Source organism: Oryzias latipes, chromosome 13, assembly GCF_053564925.1.
Source record: "Oryzias latipes strain Hd-rR chromosome 13, Olatipes_Hd-rR_3.1".
NCBI lineage: Eukaryota > Metazoa > Chordata > Actinopteri > Beloniformes > Adrianichthyidae > Oryzias > Oryzias latipes.
In genome coordinates, this window is record NC_136249.1 from 28,431,564 (window position 1) to 28,449,309 (window position 17,746).

The 17,746-nt window shown below is 37.4% G+C and overlaps 2 protein-coding genes across 6 annotated transcripts; both read right to left on the reverse strand.

Annotated features, from left to right (window-relative positions):
* Positions 1-182: 182 nt before the first annotated feature.
* On the reverse strand, positions 183-8,984 carry fhdc4 (FH2 domain containing 4). Of its 3 annotated transcripts, XM_011482338.4 has the most exons (13): positions 8,591-8,776; positions 8,478-8,523; positions 6,906-7,301; positions 6,106-6,167; positions 4,832-4,934; positions 4,662-4,747; positions 4,476-4,576; positions 4,328-4,398; positions 4,144-4,251; positions 3,983-4,053; positions 3,234-3,351; positions 2,989-3,153; positions 183-2,899 (listed from the first exon to the last, which is right to left on the reverse strand). In XM_011482338.4, the coding sequence occupies exons 3-13, from the start codon at positions 7,245-7,247 to the stop codon at positions 1,709-1,711; spliced, it is 2,418 nt and encodes an 805-aa protein (XP_011480640.1). In that variant the 5' UTR covers positions 7,248-7,301; positions 8,478-8,523; positions 8,591-8,776; the 3' UTR covers positions 183-1,708. The 3 variants fall into 3 exon arrangements, with proteins under 3 accessions (XP_011480640.1, XP_078812718.1, XP_078812719.1); XM_078956592.1 differs by having other exon boundaries at positions 8,478-8,984; XM_078956593.1 differs by lacking the exons at positions 4,328-4,398; positions 4,476-4,576; positions 4,662-4,747 and having other exon boundaries at positions 8,478-8,791.
* An 878-nt stretch (positions 8,985-9,862) lies between these two features.
* On the reverse strand, positions 9,863-16,927 carry LOC101175336 (arfaptin-2). Of its 3 annotated transcripts, XM_020708122.3 has the most exons (9): positions 16,402-16,927; positions 15,686-15,794; positions 15,352-15,414; positions 14,732-14,818; positions 14,506-14,606; positions 13,240-13,461; positions 13,009-13,166; positions 12,750-12,924; positions 9,863-11,141 (listed from the first exon to the last, which is right to left on the reverse strand). In XM_020708122.3, exons 1-9 carry the CDS (start codon positions 16,498-16,500, stop codon positions 10,986-10,988), a joined length of 1,170 nt encoding a protein of 389 aa, XP_020563781.1. In that variant the 5' UTR covers positions 16,501-16,927; the 3' UTR covers positions 9,863-10,985. The 3 variants fall into 3 exon arrangements, with proteins under 3 accessions (XP_020563781.1, XP_011480636.1, XP_011480637.1); XM_011482334.4 differs by lacking the exon at positions 15,352-15,414 and having other exon boundaries at positions 16,402-16,924; XM_011482335.4 differs by lacking the exons at positions 14,732-14,818; positions 15,352-15,414.
* Between the last annotated feature and the right edge of the window lie 819 nt (positions 16,928-17,746).

Genomic DNA, 17,746 nt, shown 5'->3' on the forward strand with positions numbered 1-17,746 from the left:
TTCTGCAAGGTGGGGTTGCTATGGAGACCAGCTTCCAGCTTGGCCAAGATGGCTGCAGCAGTGTCTCAGTGGCCTCACAGCCAGAAATGATGTCTGAAATCCTTAAAAAACTTGTTTGGTAAATTTTATTCAATAGAGGCCTTAATGTATTTTAGTTTTTCAGACATTTGTAAAACACACTGTTATTTTGGTTATCTAATCTTTATTGTATCGACTTACATGTATCTTATATCAGGTCACCACAGGTGGAGTCTAGAATATAACAATACAGTTTTTAAGCATAAAAGGACAATTTAACAAGACCATTATCACTTAAATAAGAATTCAAGCCGTAGATGGTTTCAATATGCAAATTATATAATTATTGGAATAAATGTAACAAACCATCTTTTGAAAATTTTTGAATAATAGTTCTGGAATAAGTCAAGTTCCTTTGTATCAGAAACATTGTATGTCCTGCTTTATATGCCATAAAACAAATCATCTCACATGGAGCAGACATGATTACTGAAGCAAACACATTCACCAAAACATTTTTTTTTCTCTTTTAAACACACAAAAACAGAAACTTTTTAGGTTACCAACAAGCGTAGACTTCCTTTTTTTTAATCATTGCAGTAAATAAAATCCTTAAGCACACATTTCATAAATATACTATTTATAAAAGGATAGTTGAAAGGTTTTAAATTGCAAATCTAAATATGAGTTCATTTTTACGGTTTTAAAGTACACTAAAGTTTGGCTCCTTCATAAAGAAGGAGTAAACTAATTACTTCAAAAATTAAAATAAAAAACAAACAACAACCTAAACTACAGTGATCTGGTATGATCCAAGACATCGGTGACCAGTTGCCCCTGGTGCATCCAGCAGTACTTTGAGTTTTTACTATAATATCATCAGCCCCTAACTGTTGGTCATGGTTTAAGGCATTAAAATAGCTTTGAAGTCATTCTGAGATCAGCACCCTTCACTTTTCCACAGACTGTCATGGTTCAGCTCGTATAGAGAGAGTCTTTGTATCCTTAACATTTTTTAAAACAAACCAATGGCTACATTCAGCAAGATTCTGAGAGTGTCCAGACATTTCTGCAATACCACAGTGCACTCGAGACAACAAGAGAAACCAGAAAGTTATCATAATTCATCTGACAAGTTACAGAAAAGAAATAGTAAAGCAAAAAGAAAAAACAAATAAGTTTCCATTTTTTCCCCAACGAAACTCTTCTGACCTACATTCTCAACACATCCAAGCACTTCCTCTGTTCATTCTGCAGGGCTGCACTCACTGTGAGCATTATTTTAAACTAAACTGCTCATCTTTCTATTGAAATCAGCAGCAAACAAACTGTCAGGATTTCAAAACGCCCCGTTTTCAACTTACAGAGAAATACCCCCATTAGTGGACCAACGTATACATGACTTTTCTAACACAAACTTTCCTATGTCCTCAACTGAAAGCCTCTTCTTACATTTCTTTCTTCAAACAAGTTATAAAATAAAATAAACACATAGGATCATTTCCACAACCTATACAAAACTGATTCATCCATTCATCTCATTTCTAGACCTGAATGATCCTTTGCAGTGAGACTAAACCTCACATGGGGAAGTAGGATAGACTTTGTCAATAGGTAATTTTCAGAACACCAATGTTTAATGAACTTTAAATTAAAATTGCAGTTTTTGAAATAAAAGTCTTTTCTAAACCTAAACCCCAGAATCAACACTTTTATGAATAGTTTCTTTGTTGTACTGCATTTTGCTTAAATCTCCGAGGCGTTTGAGAAAACTGAAAAAAACTCCAGACGTCTCATTCTTGAACCAGTCGTTCCTTTGTGGAACACTTTCATTCTTCACCTGCAGGTGGCTCTCTATACTCTCTGTGCAGCTCTGACTTTGCTGCACACCCTCTGACTCATAGGATGAAGAATCATTTGTCTCCTCTGTTGAAAGAGAATTATTGTCTTCAAAACCAGATTGTCTTGGATTATCATTATTGTCAGTAAAGTTAAACACTGGGAGTGTGTGTCCAACACTTTCTCCTGGTGGTGTTTGTCTTTCTAGTGCCAAATGGTTTGGACTTTTAACTGAAGTCTGAGTTTGCAGATTATTCTCTTCCTTTGTATTTTTAGAGGTGTTGGTAGGGAGAGTATGTCGGCGACTCAGGTTGCGTTTTGAGGGAGACACTGCACCCAGCAAAAACTGCACCAGCTCCTCATTGGTGGGATCTCCAGGATACCTTTGCGTTTCCTCGTCAAAGGTCAGATGGCGGCGTAAGGTGGATTTTTCCTTCGGCTTTTCAAGACAGAGGTCCTCGGATGAGACGCCATTCTGAAAATTCCAAACCTTTTTAGACGCTTCCCGTAACTTTTGTGCCTCTTCCTCACTGTTGTCTTGCAGATCATTGTCCTCATTGGGTGTGGTTGAGGAAGACCTAGCTGAGGAGGTGATGCTGGGGGCTCTTTGGTGTGGCAAGTCCTCAGAATCCTCTTCTTCATAAGAACGTTGACCTTTGACCTTAGTGTCACTCAGATGTCTACGCTCTTCCTTTTGTGAGAAACTCCCAGTCAGGTCGACTGCAGAGTTCCACTCTTTAGTGCACATTCCTTTAACTCTATAAGTGTCTCTTTGGTTATGACTTTCAGAGGGCAGCTCTGTCAGAGACGAGATCTCTGATATGCTCCCGTTGATTGGGCTTCCGTTAGCCGGCGAGAACTTTCCAGATTTCCTTCCAGGGATGCGGTCTGTGAGTAAATTCTGCAGTACGTACTCTAAAGCAATTCCTTTCATTTCCTTGTCTCTGCTGGAGCAGGTAGCTGTCGATCTGCGCTTGGCTGGGTTCTGCAATCGGTCTCTGTGCTTCTGTTTCATCTCTGTCATCTCTCTGGCCTTGTTTTCCTGCAAATTCCATCATAAGTAAATCAAAATAAGATAACCACATTTGTTATTTTTCACTCAGCAAAGGGACATGTCAGCATTTGGCTTACCTGCATGGCTTTCATGAACTTCTCACAGAAAGAGTGAAAAATGGAGCAGCACTCGTCCAGTTTGAACTTGTTGGAGTCTTCACAGAAGTACTCGGCTACAGTATCGCTAACTGACTGCAACTGATCAAGGTTCATCTCGACGTCTTCCAAGCAGACCTCGGCTTCCTGCATCCCAACCAATACATGGCAAAATGAATTTCCCATCAAATTCTATGACAAGATCTCCGATGAAAAGCCCTTCTCACCTTCAGAAAGTTCTCCATCTGTGTCTTCAGGTCTTCCTCTTTCTCGCTGTCTGCTTTGGCGTCTTGTATTTTCTTCACCAATCTTTCAAACTCAGCTTCCACGTCACTATTATTTATTCTAAAAAAAAGTTTAAAAAAAACGTGTGAATGGGTTCTTTACCGTGGCCCTAAAGCGCAAAACACGCTGACAGATAACTCAACGCTAATACAGATTAAATATCCCAATTTAAAATAGCAAAACAAATAATAAAACAAACAGTTTAACATTTTTAAAGTCCAGAAAAATCAAATGAAATGAAATCGAAACGTCTTGGAAAACAAAAGTCATTTCCAGAAACCAAAATGAATTGTTAAAAACAAAACACAATAAGAAACTGGCAAACATTCCATTCCACTGGGAATGCTTTTGCAATTGATCAAAAGATGATTGGAGTAGGACTTTGAAATATGTTTTTGTATGTCTAATTATGGTGGACTGGTTCAAACCAACTGGAATCTGGGGGTAACATCTGGCAAATGAGTTTAGCCAGTTTTTGGACTAAACGCTGTTCATTTATACTCAATTTATGTTCGTCATCAAGTTCTGCTGAAATCTGGTTATGGTGGTCTTTAGACAAACATTTTTGAGCAAGGAGACACAGAAAAGGACACAGAGGAGGAAATTTGGGAAGCGGAGTCTTTTTAACAGACAGTTAACAGTTTTCTCGTATTAAGAGTGGAAACTATGCGGAAGTGTTGGTTTTTCGTACCTTGCAGCACTTTCAATGTGCTTCAGTTGTTTAGGGAAATGCAGAAGGGCTTCATCTGCTTTCTGCGCTTGCTGTTGACAACATTAAGATCTACATGAGAAACATAACAAGAGGACAAGCCAATTCTACAAAGCTGTCACACAAATTCAAGGGATGCGTACCATCACAACATAATGCATGAGATTCATTCCAGGTTTGTTTGCTTTTGTATCAGCCAGCTTTAGCAGAGACGACATCCGGAAACCAATGGCACTGCCCGCATAGCCGCCCTGTGATCAAAGAAAAATGTCAAGATCAAAGATGCCCAAGAACAAAGCAAAGTCATCCAACACCTGATCCACTCACAGCATTCATGTAATTCCCAGTCTTCAACACCAAGCGAATGACAGAATGGAGATTTTCACACTCTAACAGCTCTAAAAGAAGACATACGACAAAATCAAAAAAATCCTAGTAAACAGTTTAGTAGATCGTACATTTAGGAAAAACAAACCTCTCCCTGCAGCTGTCAGAGTCCCAAGAAATTCTTTAAGCTCATCCACAAGAGGAAAAAATTCCTCCTTTAGTACCAAGCAGTTCAGACGCTCTTCATAACTAAAAACATAAATAATATAATATGTTTAGAAATCGTAATGTAAATTCAAATGTTTTCTTCCTTAATGCACTTCGGGTTTTATACCTTGGGGTTTTGACCATCATCAACATAAAAAGATCAGCTTCAGAGAGAGCAGATGGGTCGCCTTTAAATTTCAGCAGTTCCTTCACCTAAATCCACAAATGAAGCCAGTTTATAAAATTAACATTTGAAAGAGTAAACTGTGTTTTTTTGTCCTTTGTGTATCAACATACCTCCCCATCATCTGGCAGCAGCTTGCACAATTCCCGCAGCTTTCCAAAACCAAAACTGTGACCATTCCCTGATTTGATGTCATAGATCATGTCTCTTATAGGCCTGAGAAAAGCAGGAAAAGCATAAAAAATTACAGATAAATAGTTACTTTATATCACATTTTTTTTACATTGTTTAACTGAGGTTTGGACATTTTATGTCAGGTAAAACTACTTTTTTTAAAGACTCACGTATATAAAAATTGTGTTTTTGGTGTTCTTGTGGCAATTTTCTGATGATGAAGGACATATAAAAACAAAACAAAGCTCAAAATTGCATTTCTGAGTATTTATTTATTCAAAGTGTTGTGACTCAGGGGCAGGCGCTAAAATGCTGTTTGAAAAATAGCTTATTTGTAAAGTAGAAAATATGCTGGGGGGGGCACAAGCTTCCTGCTCTACTCCATTTTCTTATGCATCCACTTGTAGACGACTAGATCTACGACTGTCTTTGCTTTTGTTGTCCGAGCTGTACGGCTGGATAGCTCCAAAATTGCTCACCATTTTTGTTTGCACTGCTAATGTTGGTTGGGGGGTTGTGCGGGACTGTAAACTAGTGGAAGAGTATGTAAACAGAGAGCTCTCGACAACGGTGAAGGAAGGGGGGGGGGGGTGGGCTTGCTCCACCGAGCCTGCCAACAACTCAGAGGAAAATTCCTAATGAACTACTGCCACCCTGCAGAAACTATGTCCAAAAAAAAATCCCACAGATTTTCCGATTTTGGCTAAAAACGGAATAATTACGATCAAAAGACCAATTAGATTGCTGTGAAAATAGCTCGAAAGATCATCAAAGTGGATATAGGAAAAAGCACAGTTGGGAGCATATGTCTCCAAGCTTCTCAAATTACCTAAAAAATATGCATTAATTTCTATTTCTAGTCAAACAAAAGATCACAAGAAATAATATATCTATTTAAGATTTTGCTGTTCTTGCCACGTTTTATTACATGGATATTTTGCTGATATTTTGATAAGGACTTTCCTGAAGATCCTGTTGGATCTGTTGTGTTTGTGTCTTACAATGCCTCTGTTATTGAGGTAAATCTCAAGGGGAGGTCACCTGTTGGGGGCGTTGAACCGACCTGGGCAAACAAGCCTGTCTGGGCATGTGTGGCTTTTTGAGGAGGTTGCTGAAAAATCTATCTGCCTCATCTTGTGCTCTTTTTGTGCGTCAGGGAGATTACTTTGTAAAAAAAAAAAAAAAAAACTGAGGGGTACGGCATCTGACTCACCGCTTGAACTGCTTCAGAAATATTCCTATGTTCATGCTCCTCTTGGAGCTGAGGATGGAGACCTGCAAACGGACAAATGTGATCAGCCCATCAGCAGTCTAGATAACTTCACCTTTGGCTCAAACAGCTTTTTTTAGAGTCACACATATCTATCTCAGAGTTCCACAAGAGCGACTTGATTCCAAAGGTTAAGGTTTGCGTCAGCTGATTGTATTGAACAGTCTGGTCAAAGTTACTATTTTGTATTAGTGATACATTATTTTGTGTTGCTTTTAAAAATGGTACATTGGTTTTTAATATATTTTAACACAGTTTGTTTTTTTCCAATTGTTGTTCTAAGGTCTTTTAAGTAAATGTCTACTCTATACAACAGCTGTAAAGACAGAGCACCAAAACCCTACTGCACAGGGCTTTGTTCCAGGAAAACACAACAATTCCTTCCTTTGGCAAACATATTTGGAGACCAGTGAAACTCCACCCCTGTGCTGTTTTAACATCAATACCGTTTGAAAACTAATACTAAAGGTCATTTTAATAATTAAGTTGTTTTTAGAAAAGCCATTTCCTGTTTTCTAAAAAAGTAACACAATTTATTAAAAGGGTACTATAATTTGTAGCGTTTTAATACAGCTTTCTATTGATCTGAAATCCATAATTTCAGAGACAAAAAAATCAATAGAGGTCAAAAGAAAGAGTCAACATATTTCAAAGTTGCACTGCATCGACCAAAAGCCTTACAGTCAGTTGACATCATCACATGTACTTGGTAAAAGCGGGACATGTCGTTTCGTTGTACTCACCATTTCTGTTCCTGAGCCAGAAACTGGAAGGCCCCTCAAACTTTGACGGTTCAGGGCCCTGGGATGTTGTTGGCCCTGGTTGTGACTAAACAACTCCTCCATGTGCGCCGTGTCCAGCTCATATTCTCCATCGTCTTTGTCTGCTGTCCAGATGTTGTGCTTTCCGATCACGCTGTGTTTGGGAAGGGTTTCCCAGTTGAAATTACGCATCCGAGAGCGCCGGCGATCCCCCTTACCGAAAAGGCCAGGGCCATGGTAGGACAGAGGTGGTGGCGGAGGTGGTGGTGGAAGGACTGGTGGCGGTGGTGGGGGTAGAGGAACTGGAGGGCCTCTTGGATGCATCTTTTAGAAGGACGATTTTAGTATATTGAAGAAACCCTCATCATTTCTGTCTTCCTAAAAAAGACAAATATAATTGTTTTTCTGAATAATTCTGTTGCCCTAAGCTTTTCCAATCAGTTAGAACAGGCATGTCCAAAGTCCGGCCCGCCGGCCAAATTTCCCCCAGCCCACAGGCTCCTTTCATAAAATAAATAATATGCAGTCCCCAGCACGTTCCCCAAAACTGTGTATGATTTCTTGGTTGTGGCTGGCTAAATAACATTCTAACCCCATTAAACATGTTTCAATACTGTTTTGTGAAACTTGTGTGGCGCTTTCTAGCTAATTTCTAAAAAATCAGCAGTAAATAAAGAAGAAAAGTTGACAGTGAGAGCCACCGCTTCCAGGACAGGAGGAAATTGTCTTTTTTTTGTGAAATATAAAACAACTGTTTCTGCCTCATATGCCAAGAGACTGTGGCCGTTATAATGGAGTTGAATATCAAGAGGGACTACCAGACAAGAAAAGCTATCTGCTGCAAGCTAACTGGGAATGAATGGTGCAAAAGAATTGACAATAATATTGGTAGAAAAGGTATCTGTATTTGTTTTCAATGCAAAGAAATGTTCATGACCCCTGAAGACATGGTTTCCACATGCATGGACATCACATATTGTGTTTTTTTACATTATTAGGGCCATGTGACGACAGAATAAAGGCATATCAAACAAGAGCTTAGGTCCTAAAAGGTTACAAAGTTCATTTGCATTTAATGTTATCAAAAATGCAGGCCGAATGGTTGGCCCTCAAATATTTTCATCACAACAAATCTGGCCCTATTTGCAAAACGTTAAAGTCAGGACAATTAAACTGATCGAAACAATGAGAACAGTATCGGGACGCACATTCAAAAAAATGACCAGTTTTACCACAATAAGAAATATTTTAGTATTATTCAAAATGTGTAAAATTATGAATAAGGGTTATTGAAACTCAAAAAAATAGCTAAGTAAAAAAAGTTACACAAAAGTACCTTTTATTTAAAGTTCACTTGGACAAAAGTGGTTCATGTCTTATCCATTTCAGTCCTCATAAGCATGTGACATTGTATCAATAAGTGCGCTTATTGAACAATTTTTGTTTTTCTTTGCATATAAATTTGTCAACAACTTTTTTTATTGTGTAATATCTATAATCACCAATAACACTGGAGTGTTGAGAAATAAAAAATAAATAGAGATGAAAACTTACTCTCATTCGAAGTCATAAGCAGCTTAGTGCAGTGTTTTCTTCTCTCCTGGTAAATCCAAAGGAAAAGGTGTGACATCAACCTTGCCATGGCAAACAGTGAGTGTGGAAATCACCTGTGGCTTTGACGACACACCCGGGTAATTCTCCTATTTCCATGGTTGGCCGCTCCTTTTCCAGCAGGAAGAAGTCAGGAATTTATGAGTGTGTTTTGGGTGGTTGGTGTCCCGGCATGTTAGTGGAGCCTGGATGTGCTCCGCTCTCTGTCTAGTGCTCACAGGCTGTGTAGGCAGTCACATTCTGATAGATAAATGTCCTGTCAGGGAAACGCCCATTGATTTTTTTTTTTTAAAGTTAACTTTAAGATTTAACTCTAAGTTCTATTACAGTGTAATTATTTTATAATTTAGCAGGTGAGCTGCAGTTTACTCGTAGAAGTTAATTTATCAATTATTCAATATGAAAAACAGCCTTAAGAATGATCTAATATGTTTGCTAGGAACCAAATGTGAAAGGACAAGAAGGAATGTGTGATAAAAGCACCCAAAGTCCAGCATGAGTCCACATAACAGAACCGACCAATAACAGGCAATTACAACACTAGTGTTAATTCCAATGACGGTAAGAAGTTTAAAAGATGTACTGAAGTGATTTTCAAAATAAAATAAAACACTTGTAAAATTTACAAGGCACGTGCCATGGTTTTTAAAATAACATGGCAAAAATGTTTGAACAAAAAATAACTACCAGTATCTGGAAATTTATAAATTCACTTAATTGCATTTATATTTATGCAATATATTGTGATATTAATGCATATTTTAGTGCTATTTATTATCTGCCTTCTTTTTTTTATATTGTTTTTTTCAGCTATAAAAAAAAATCAATTTTCACGTTATGGGATCAATTCAATATCTAAGTTTTTAAATTATAAATTATAAAATAACAGCTTTTATTAATGGGAAAAAATATGACAAATGAAATTTATAAGTGATCAGGAAAAAGGAAAAAAGTAGCCCACATGACTGTTTTCTTTTATTTAGACATTTGTGATCTGTTTAACAAAATCCTCACGTGTTTGCAGGTAAATCTGAAGTCTTTTTATTTGATATATTTTATGTTTCTTCATTTTTTAATGATATAAATAATGTTTAAGTGTAAAAAGAAATAATCAGTAATTAGGAGTTTTTGGTTTTGGTTTGTTTTTACCCATTTTTGGTTCATGCAAACAACCAGCATGCTAAAGTTATGAGTAAAAATAATATTAAATCTAACTCATGAGGTGTGTCCGAGCGGATTCCTGCACTTCAAATCAGAAAAATTATAATCTAAAATACGCAAGTTAATGTTTCTAAATATGAATAAAGACATATCTGTTACGACAGAAGTGGAACAGAGCACACAGCACTTTATTGGAAATACAGAACAAGAGAAACACAATAAGCAGACAAGAACCTTAAAGAAATCTCTTTAACACATGATACAAACAAGGGATTAACACAACATGACAAATGTACTAATACATTCTGTCTTGTAAAGGATATTGAAAATACATTGCAACCTAAAGTGCATTTGGTGTTTGTATTCAGTCATTTTTTATTCTGTTTCAGAACTTGAGACTTCAAGAACGAGTCTGTTTTTGTTGCATACTAGTACCTTCTCTGTGACACAGTCGCGACAACGTTTGGATGTGGATCGTTTTGGGACCAGCTGTGACAGGCGTGTGTAGTAAAAAAGCTTTTGTCATGTGCACTGACGATAAGTCTGTTTTCAAATCAACTGTGGTCAGAAAAGAAAAGAAAATGAAAAACGACACCAGAAACGGTCCTAAAATTTAAATCATGACTGAGAGCATCAAAACAATTTGGATGATCAAAATAATCATGATTGGGACTTTTGTTTGGAAAAAAAAAAGACCTCCCTATACATTTGTTTAAAATGTGCTCATTTAGGCATTCCAGAAAGTACCAGCGAAACACATCAATTTGAAAAACGATGCCTGAGCTTTTATTTTTTTTTACTTAAACTCTGTAAAAAGTTCTGAAAATAAATACAATTTGAGATAATTTATTGTTACACTTTCAACAGCAGTACTTTTAATATTCCAATTGATCTAAATCCTCCAATCTGCTATGTGCACTAAAGATGCATTTAAGATGTTCTATTTAAACCATAATCATTTTAAAGATGTTCTATTTAAACCACATGGAAAACCAGTAAATAATAATGTTTGCAAAACTGCCGAGGGGGAATTTCCACATGACACCACAAGTATGTGCATAAATTAATGATACACGTGTAAATGATTGTGCTAACCATAAAAAAAGTATACACAAGAAAAGTTCCCCTTTTTTCATTTCATAAATGATACTGAAAAACCTTAGAAAAAAATGTCCCTGCTACTACTACAATACCCTCATTTATGCATTCCTTTCATGTCCATCTAACCACAACGTCAAATTTGACACTTGTCAGAGTGTTTCTGTCAGTCAGATCAACCCTTAGTGCTCATTACTGCTCCTCCAGCCAGGACGGTTTGTCGGAACCTGGAGGCTTTAGCTTGACATTAAACTGTATTAGAGTTTGTTCCAACTGCTGCTGGTTGCCAGCAAAGTATGCAGAGGTTGCATTGTGGAAAAGAAGCAGCTGCTTGTGCATCACCTTAACCTACAAGACACAACAGAAGAAAACCAGATAAAATCATTAGGAGTGTCCTGATCAGGATTTGTTTTTTTTTTGTTTTTTTGGCCCTGATCCGATTCAGTCATTTGATTTTGAGTATCTGACAACACAAAGTCTCCATCGTATAATTTTGTAAAAATAAAAAGACAAATGTAAAAAAAAAAAACAGAGCCAGGCTGTCACCTAGTATCATTTCATTTCCCTTCTTTTATCATTTAACACTATAACAGGGCACTTCCTTCCACTTCATTAAAAATGGCCATTCTATTCAAATATAAATTCTTAAAAATGAGCAATGACTGTCTTTTAAAATCATTGTTGTGGCATGAATATGATGAGCATTCATGACTAGCTTTTATCAATATAACCCTTTATCATTTGGGTCTTGGACATTATTGATATTTTTAAAACATTTCTTCCTGGAGCTTGCACTTTGTAGACGGTCCCTTGGCAGTCGTCTCACTGACGGCCGTTCTCATTAAAAAGAACCAAAGACCTGATCTTTTTTCTTTTGAAATGGTCGTCGTTTGAGTTAAGACTAAAAAAAAGAGACACTTGCTGTCAGTTTTAATCGTTTATTGAAAGTTTCTGAGCCTGGAAATCTAAATCTGTGAATAGCCTAAGCTGCTCAAACTATAGCGTATTCTGCTGCGCTTCACGGCAGTAAAATGTTGTGATCCGTTCATGGTGTGTAAACTTCTAGTTGAGTATTTATCTTCAACAACAAGATCCATAGCACTGATCAAAAGAACGTTAAAATAAGTATCTGATCCCTGATCAGGATTAAACCTCTGATTCTGATCGAGTCTGAAACTACATGATCTGGTCGGATTTCCTTCCATTCACGTGATTAAATCAGTACATTCCTAAAATGTTACTTGTGACAGAATCAACTATAAAAGATAAATCTGTTCTTAGATCTGAGAAAAAAATGTTAAAGCACCCAACTATAAAAATCTACATTCTAGTAAAAAGACAGTTTTTGTCCCCAAAAATTAAAGCTATCATTTGATAAATATAGCTAGTTTATCTCAAAACAACCTAATTTATCTTAAAAGTGTTACATATGTGAGTTGTTTTGATCATTTCTCAAATCCCAAACCGAAGTAACTTCTGATTTACTTCGCTATACTGTTCCTAAAGTACTAACAGTACATTTAAGATCCCTAAATTACACACATTGGGGAAACATTTCCAGTGTTTCCGCCTCAGAGCACACCCAGTAACTGGAATACCTAGTTTTGAATAAGCCCACATCTGTGCTTGTTTGCACATGTGTAACCAACCACCTTAAACTGTGATGTCACGAGGTCATCACTGCAATCAGATGATAAGATTAGCACGCCATAAATATCATTTCACTGCTTTATATCAATGAGTAGTGGCTACAGTAGCCCATGAAAGGATGACATCAGGAGTTTTATGATCTGAAGCTTTCACTTTAACAACTATGAGCAGTGTTAACTGGAAGTGGAAAGAGTAGAAAAGATGGATATGATTAAATCATTTAATTTCACAAGAGAATTAAACAGAGTGGGAAATATCTATGTAAATGAAAATAAGTCATAGTCAAATATAAGTTGTGACACAAACCTTATTTTCCTCCAAGAATTTCAGCTTAATGGTGACATCACTACGGAGCCTTTCGTATTTATCTCTGTGGATCTGGTAGTCGTGCTGAGCCATCTCAATGCGAACCATGGAGGCGGCGTCTCTTGGGCCCATACTCAGCTCCTCCAGATCGGAGCGATACGCATCAAACTCCAGCCTGCAGCAACAATAGAAGCACAATCTAATTTGTCAAAAGGATCACTGCCTTATTTGACTCTACAAACAATCCCAGAGCTCTTACCTTGCATTTTCATAATGCTTAATGGTGATCAGAGTATCTTCCATGGTTTTATTGACCAGTGTGTTCACGCTGGACACAAAGAAGTTGATGGCACCAAGCAGAGACTCGCCATTTTTACACAGCAGCTTTTGTGTTTCTGCGTTATACCCAAACTCATCCTGCAGAGGAGAACCCAATCTTAACTCGTCTCCTTCACAACATGTCACAAGGAGATGTTTGGCGATATCGAACCTGCAACTCAGGGGACTTCTGGCTCAGGTCGGTGAATGTGTCACCCAGGGCCTGCTGCGTTTCAACCATGCTTTGAAAGTGGCTGATGAGCGCAGTCGCCAGTCTCAGGATGTTCTCATACTTGCTCTTGGTGTCTTTCAGCAATTCTATCTGAGCTTCCAGTTCCAGGTCTACCGTCCGTGAGCCGCGGCCAAACTTCTCAGAGAACATCTGCTTTGTACACTAAAAATAGATTTAAATCAGGAGAAATGTTACAACCAGCATACCTTAGGAGCATTATTTTTATTTTGTTGGAATATAAATGGAAAACCTGATATCCTTAAGTGAAAAGTTGTGTAACTTTTTTCTTAACTTTCAGGAAAATGTAGTGTTTTAGGGGATTATATAAATTAAGATGGATAAAAAACACTATGGCAAATAAGACTGAAAAGCAAATTCCTGCTGATATGATAGTAAAAATACACCAAAAAAAAAAAAGTCCCTTTTTTGACCTTCATGATTTCGCCGTTTAATTGTATAATGATGCTTTCTTCAGCATTTTGATTCCTGTCAGCCAACATGAAATGATGCTATTACAGCTATCGGGTCTAGAACTATGCTGCATTATTAGAGGAGAAAAATCAACCAGAAGTTTACAATTTAAGACCAACTCCAATAAAAATTGTGTTTTTTGGCGTTTTAACATGCTCTAGAAGCATTTTTCTGATGATGTGGGACATTTTTGATGAAAGTTAAACTTAAAATAGCATTTCTCAGTATTTCTTTATTGAAATTGTTGTGAATCAGGAGCAGATAAAAAATGCCTTTGGAAAAAGCTTGTAGATGTGGCATGGGTACTACAGTCGGTGGGCAACTGATGCATTCCCTTGTAGACAAATGGATCCATGTAAATTTTCCTGATCGGAGCTGGAATCTGGCTCCAAACTGTACGGCTGAATGGCTTCAAAATTGCTCGCCATTTCTGTTGCACCAGTAATGGGGTTGGTGGGGGCTGTAAACTAGCAGGACAGAATGTGAGCAGGTGGGTGACGGGAAGTGGGGCGGGCTTAATCCGCACAAACAGTCCCACCCAGAGCTCCGAAGCAAATTTCCTATTAACTACTGCAGAAAACGACTGTTTTTTTTTAATTTTAGGTTAAAAATTGCATAATCATAATTTAAAAAAACACTGGGAACGCTTTTAAAAAGAGATCACTGTCTTTAACAGTGTAACCTTATTGGCATTTACATGAATACAAAAGATTTAAAAGGCTGTTTATAACTTACCTTATATGTGTTAATTCCCCATTTCTTTACACTATCCAATTTTTCCACGGCTACACCTCGAGAAACCTCTTCAGTTGGACTGATGCTGTGATTGGAAGACCCTAAAGGATGAAGGACCAAAATTGCAGAACAATATTGTTGGTAAAGTCTGAAGGTGATTGTCTATTGCATGGATTGTGACAATAACAGGTGATAGAGTGAGCGTGGCGATGAACTTAATGGATACCTGGATGCTGGTCTGACTGGTGGGCAAGGCGACTGGCTGAGGAGTGACTGTGAGGTAAGTTAACACCCCTGGATTTCATGCGAATGTCTGAAATGATGATGGTGACGATGAGGAGAGAAGAGGGAATATAAGACAGAATGAGGCGAATATAAAGCAAAGGAGCATGGTACTAAGATGTGTGTAGCTTTATAGGAATACAGGTAGAATGAAATCAAAGAGTCAGACTCTGTGAAGGGAATATGGAAAACCAAGTTTTGACGATCCAGATGCAGTTTTACCATGCAGTTAAAAAAAATGGATGAAAATGAATATCATATGAAGAAAAGATTGCATCGGGTAGACGATTCAAGCTCGTTTTCCAGTTAGCTCCAAAGGGAAAAGGTTTTCATAGACATAAGCAAAAACATTCCACATTCCAATTAGAGCATTCTTCAGTTTAAAAGCATTTCTCAATGCTGCAGATATGAGCCGAGTTGGTATGAAAAAGGCTGCATACAGCTCCAACAGCCAGACAATCTCAAAACTACTCAGAGGAAGGCTGAAAAGCTCTCAAATGCATACAGGGAGATAAAGAAAGAAATTTAAATGAACAAAACACGTTTGGCAGCAGACAAAGCAACCTGGTCCTGGTGCAGGAGCTCGTCTTCTGTCCAGATATTCAGGATTGTAGTGAATTGCTGGGCCTATGGAATATGATGTTTGCAACATAAACTAACCAAGCCCCGGCAAGTTCAAAAATAAAAAAGATGATGTCACAGTGTAACATGATTTCTTAAATTTGCAATAGAATGGAATTTTTCCCATAAAAATGAACTAATTGAATGTGGATAAAATAAATACCTTTCATGATACATAATCAAACCCCCTAAATTCCCACAGAGCAATATTTACTTTAGAACATCAAAATGCTAAAGAGAAGTAGAAGATTGCAGCAGTCTGGTCGGCTGGCTCTACCTTTGATGGTGCTGGTGGGAATGATGCCCCCTGCTGGTCCCCCATAACCACCTGATACAATGCTGGTTTCATTCAGGTTGGGTCCAGACACCATCACCTGCTGCAGATCCTGTAGGATTAGCGAAAGAAAATAAAAGGAAACATCTGCACATTTTTTGGTAAAACTGGTAAAATAGAAAGTATTAAAAGCCGTGTCAAGAAAAATTGTTATTCAGATCGACAATTATTGTTTTATTTTGAAAGTGCTTGTAAAAGATTTATCTATAGAAAAACAAAAACACAGCAGCTATAGGACAGGCAGTATCATTATTTAGCAACACTTTTGAAACCAAACTAGTAAGTTCAGTTTAAATTGTTTTATGTTTATAACTACAGGAATCCCACCGTATTGTCAAGCTATAGGTACAAATTTACCTTATTCCAACATATCTTCTAATAAATGCATTACTAAATAAATATCCTTCTTGTATCAGTTGCAATTGAATATTTTCTCATGGAAATAATATACCCAGTTTGTTCCATTTGCACATATTTTACTTTTCTTTTTAAATATTACTGGAATCATTTGGTTCGTGTCCATATTTGTTGTAGGCCTTTTCGTCAGTTAGGTGCCTCGGAGGTTAAACCTTATTTTTTAGAAAAAGTCGATAAAGTGAGCACAATATATTTGTTTGATGGTATTTTTAGACCCAGTCGTTGAGAAATACGAGTCCTACCTGCTCCAGGCTGTCATCCTCCGGTAGAGTCCCGGTGTCTCCGTTGCTATTAATTGGGATCTCCATAGTAGCAGCCTTGCTCATAATACTGTCAGCCATTATATTAAATGTCTTCACAAAAAAAGGTCGAACGTTTGTTTGTTTTAGGAAAAGTCTAAATCATGAAGCTTTTGGACCCAGATGGATGTAAAAAATGAATAAATAGCGGTTTACCCGCACGGATGCTAACGTGGCGGACTAACAAGCAGCGGTGCTGATGATGTGGCTGGTGGTTCTTGCTGCTACCGATCAAGCTAGCTTTCAATCTTGATCTTGGATATATATGTATCAATGGCCACTCGTAAAACATATAGGTCGTAAGCAGACACAGAACGGACTACAGGTAAAACAAAACTAACTGTAATAATCCATTTCTGCTCAATTATTCAATGCCGCGTGCATGAGATTGTTTAACCCCAAATCCATCACATCGTTATCCGTCAGACTAAATCCCTGCATCTAGCCAACTAGCAGCCTCGAACGTGTCACTTCATAATAAAAGTTGAATGAATTCAAATTCTTCTATATGTACACCACATCTATTTATCAAGCCAGAAAAATAAAACAAGAAGTATTATTTATTATATTATTTGTGCGCTTTAATGCACAGGTCGGGATAAAATCGATATTGTGAGACGTGTGCTCTTATTTTGAAGAGTGAATCACTAACCCAGCTTCATCAGGACGCTTCCGTTTCGTCTATCACCATCTTCCACGTTTGTGCTGACGTAGTGTTATCCTGTCGCTGCAGTCTCTGTGGCTGCACTATTACCCACAGGCGGAAGAGGTCAGTAGCTCTGCATGACATAAGGACATTTTGTCTTCACTGCTTTTTCCAGTCATGTAGTATTGAGCATCTTATTTTCCCCAGAAAATGGCAAACTATATTAAAAAAACTAACTTTAGACATAAATGGTGATTTTATATTTATGTTGGTAAACAGTTCATATTCTGAATTTTGCCGAATTTTTCTATTGTTGTGAATCGTTGTATGTAATTGTGAGATTTTTGAGTATGATTCAAGCTTTATATGGTCCAAAAAAAAAAAAAACTTTTTAATAATATGGCACTTTTTTTTTTTTACCAAGGGCATTCAAAACCCTTGATGTCGGGGAATTCTGAGATAAGCCAGAAGTTTATAATTTCATTATCTGCAGCAAAACATGGCAGTATAAATGTGAGTGTAAAAACACTACAGTGTGAGGAATAAGTGTGCTTTGTTTTAAAACTGCACTACATTTACTTTAGATTAAAGATATGCATTACCGATGGAAAAGGTATGCCGTGCAGGTTACGTTTAGTTCAC

Excerpts from the sequence above, each read along its gene's own strand:
- fhdc4 (XM_078956592.1), bottom strand. The coding sequence starts at position 7,247 with ATGCATCCAAGAGGCCCTCCAGTTCCTCTACCCCCACCACCGCCACCA. Across the intron at positions 3,352-3,982 it reads CACATTGAAAGTGCTGCAAG|AATAAATAATAGTGACGTGG; the intron begins GTACGAAAAACC and ends ACTTTTTTTTAG. Across the intron at positions 3,154-3,233 it reads AGATGGAGAACTTTCTGAAG|GAAGCCGAGGTCTGCTTGGA; the intron begins GTGAGAAGGGCT and ends GTTGGGATGCAG.
- LOC101175336 (XM_020708122.3), bottom strand. The coding sequence starts at position 16,500 with ATGGCTGACAGTATTATGAGCAAGGCTGCTACTATGGAGATCCCAATT. Across the intron at positions 13,167-13,239 it reads AGAAGTCCCCTGAGTTGCAG|GATGAGTTTGGGTATAACGC; the intron begins GTTCGATATCGC and ends TCTCCTCTGCAG. Across the intron at positions 11,142-12,749 it reads AATTCTTGGAGGAAAATAAG|GTTAAGGTGATGCACAAGCA; the intron begins GTTTGTGTCACA and ends TGTGTCTTGTAG.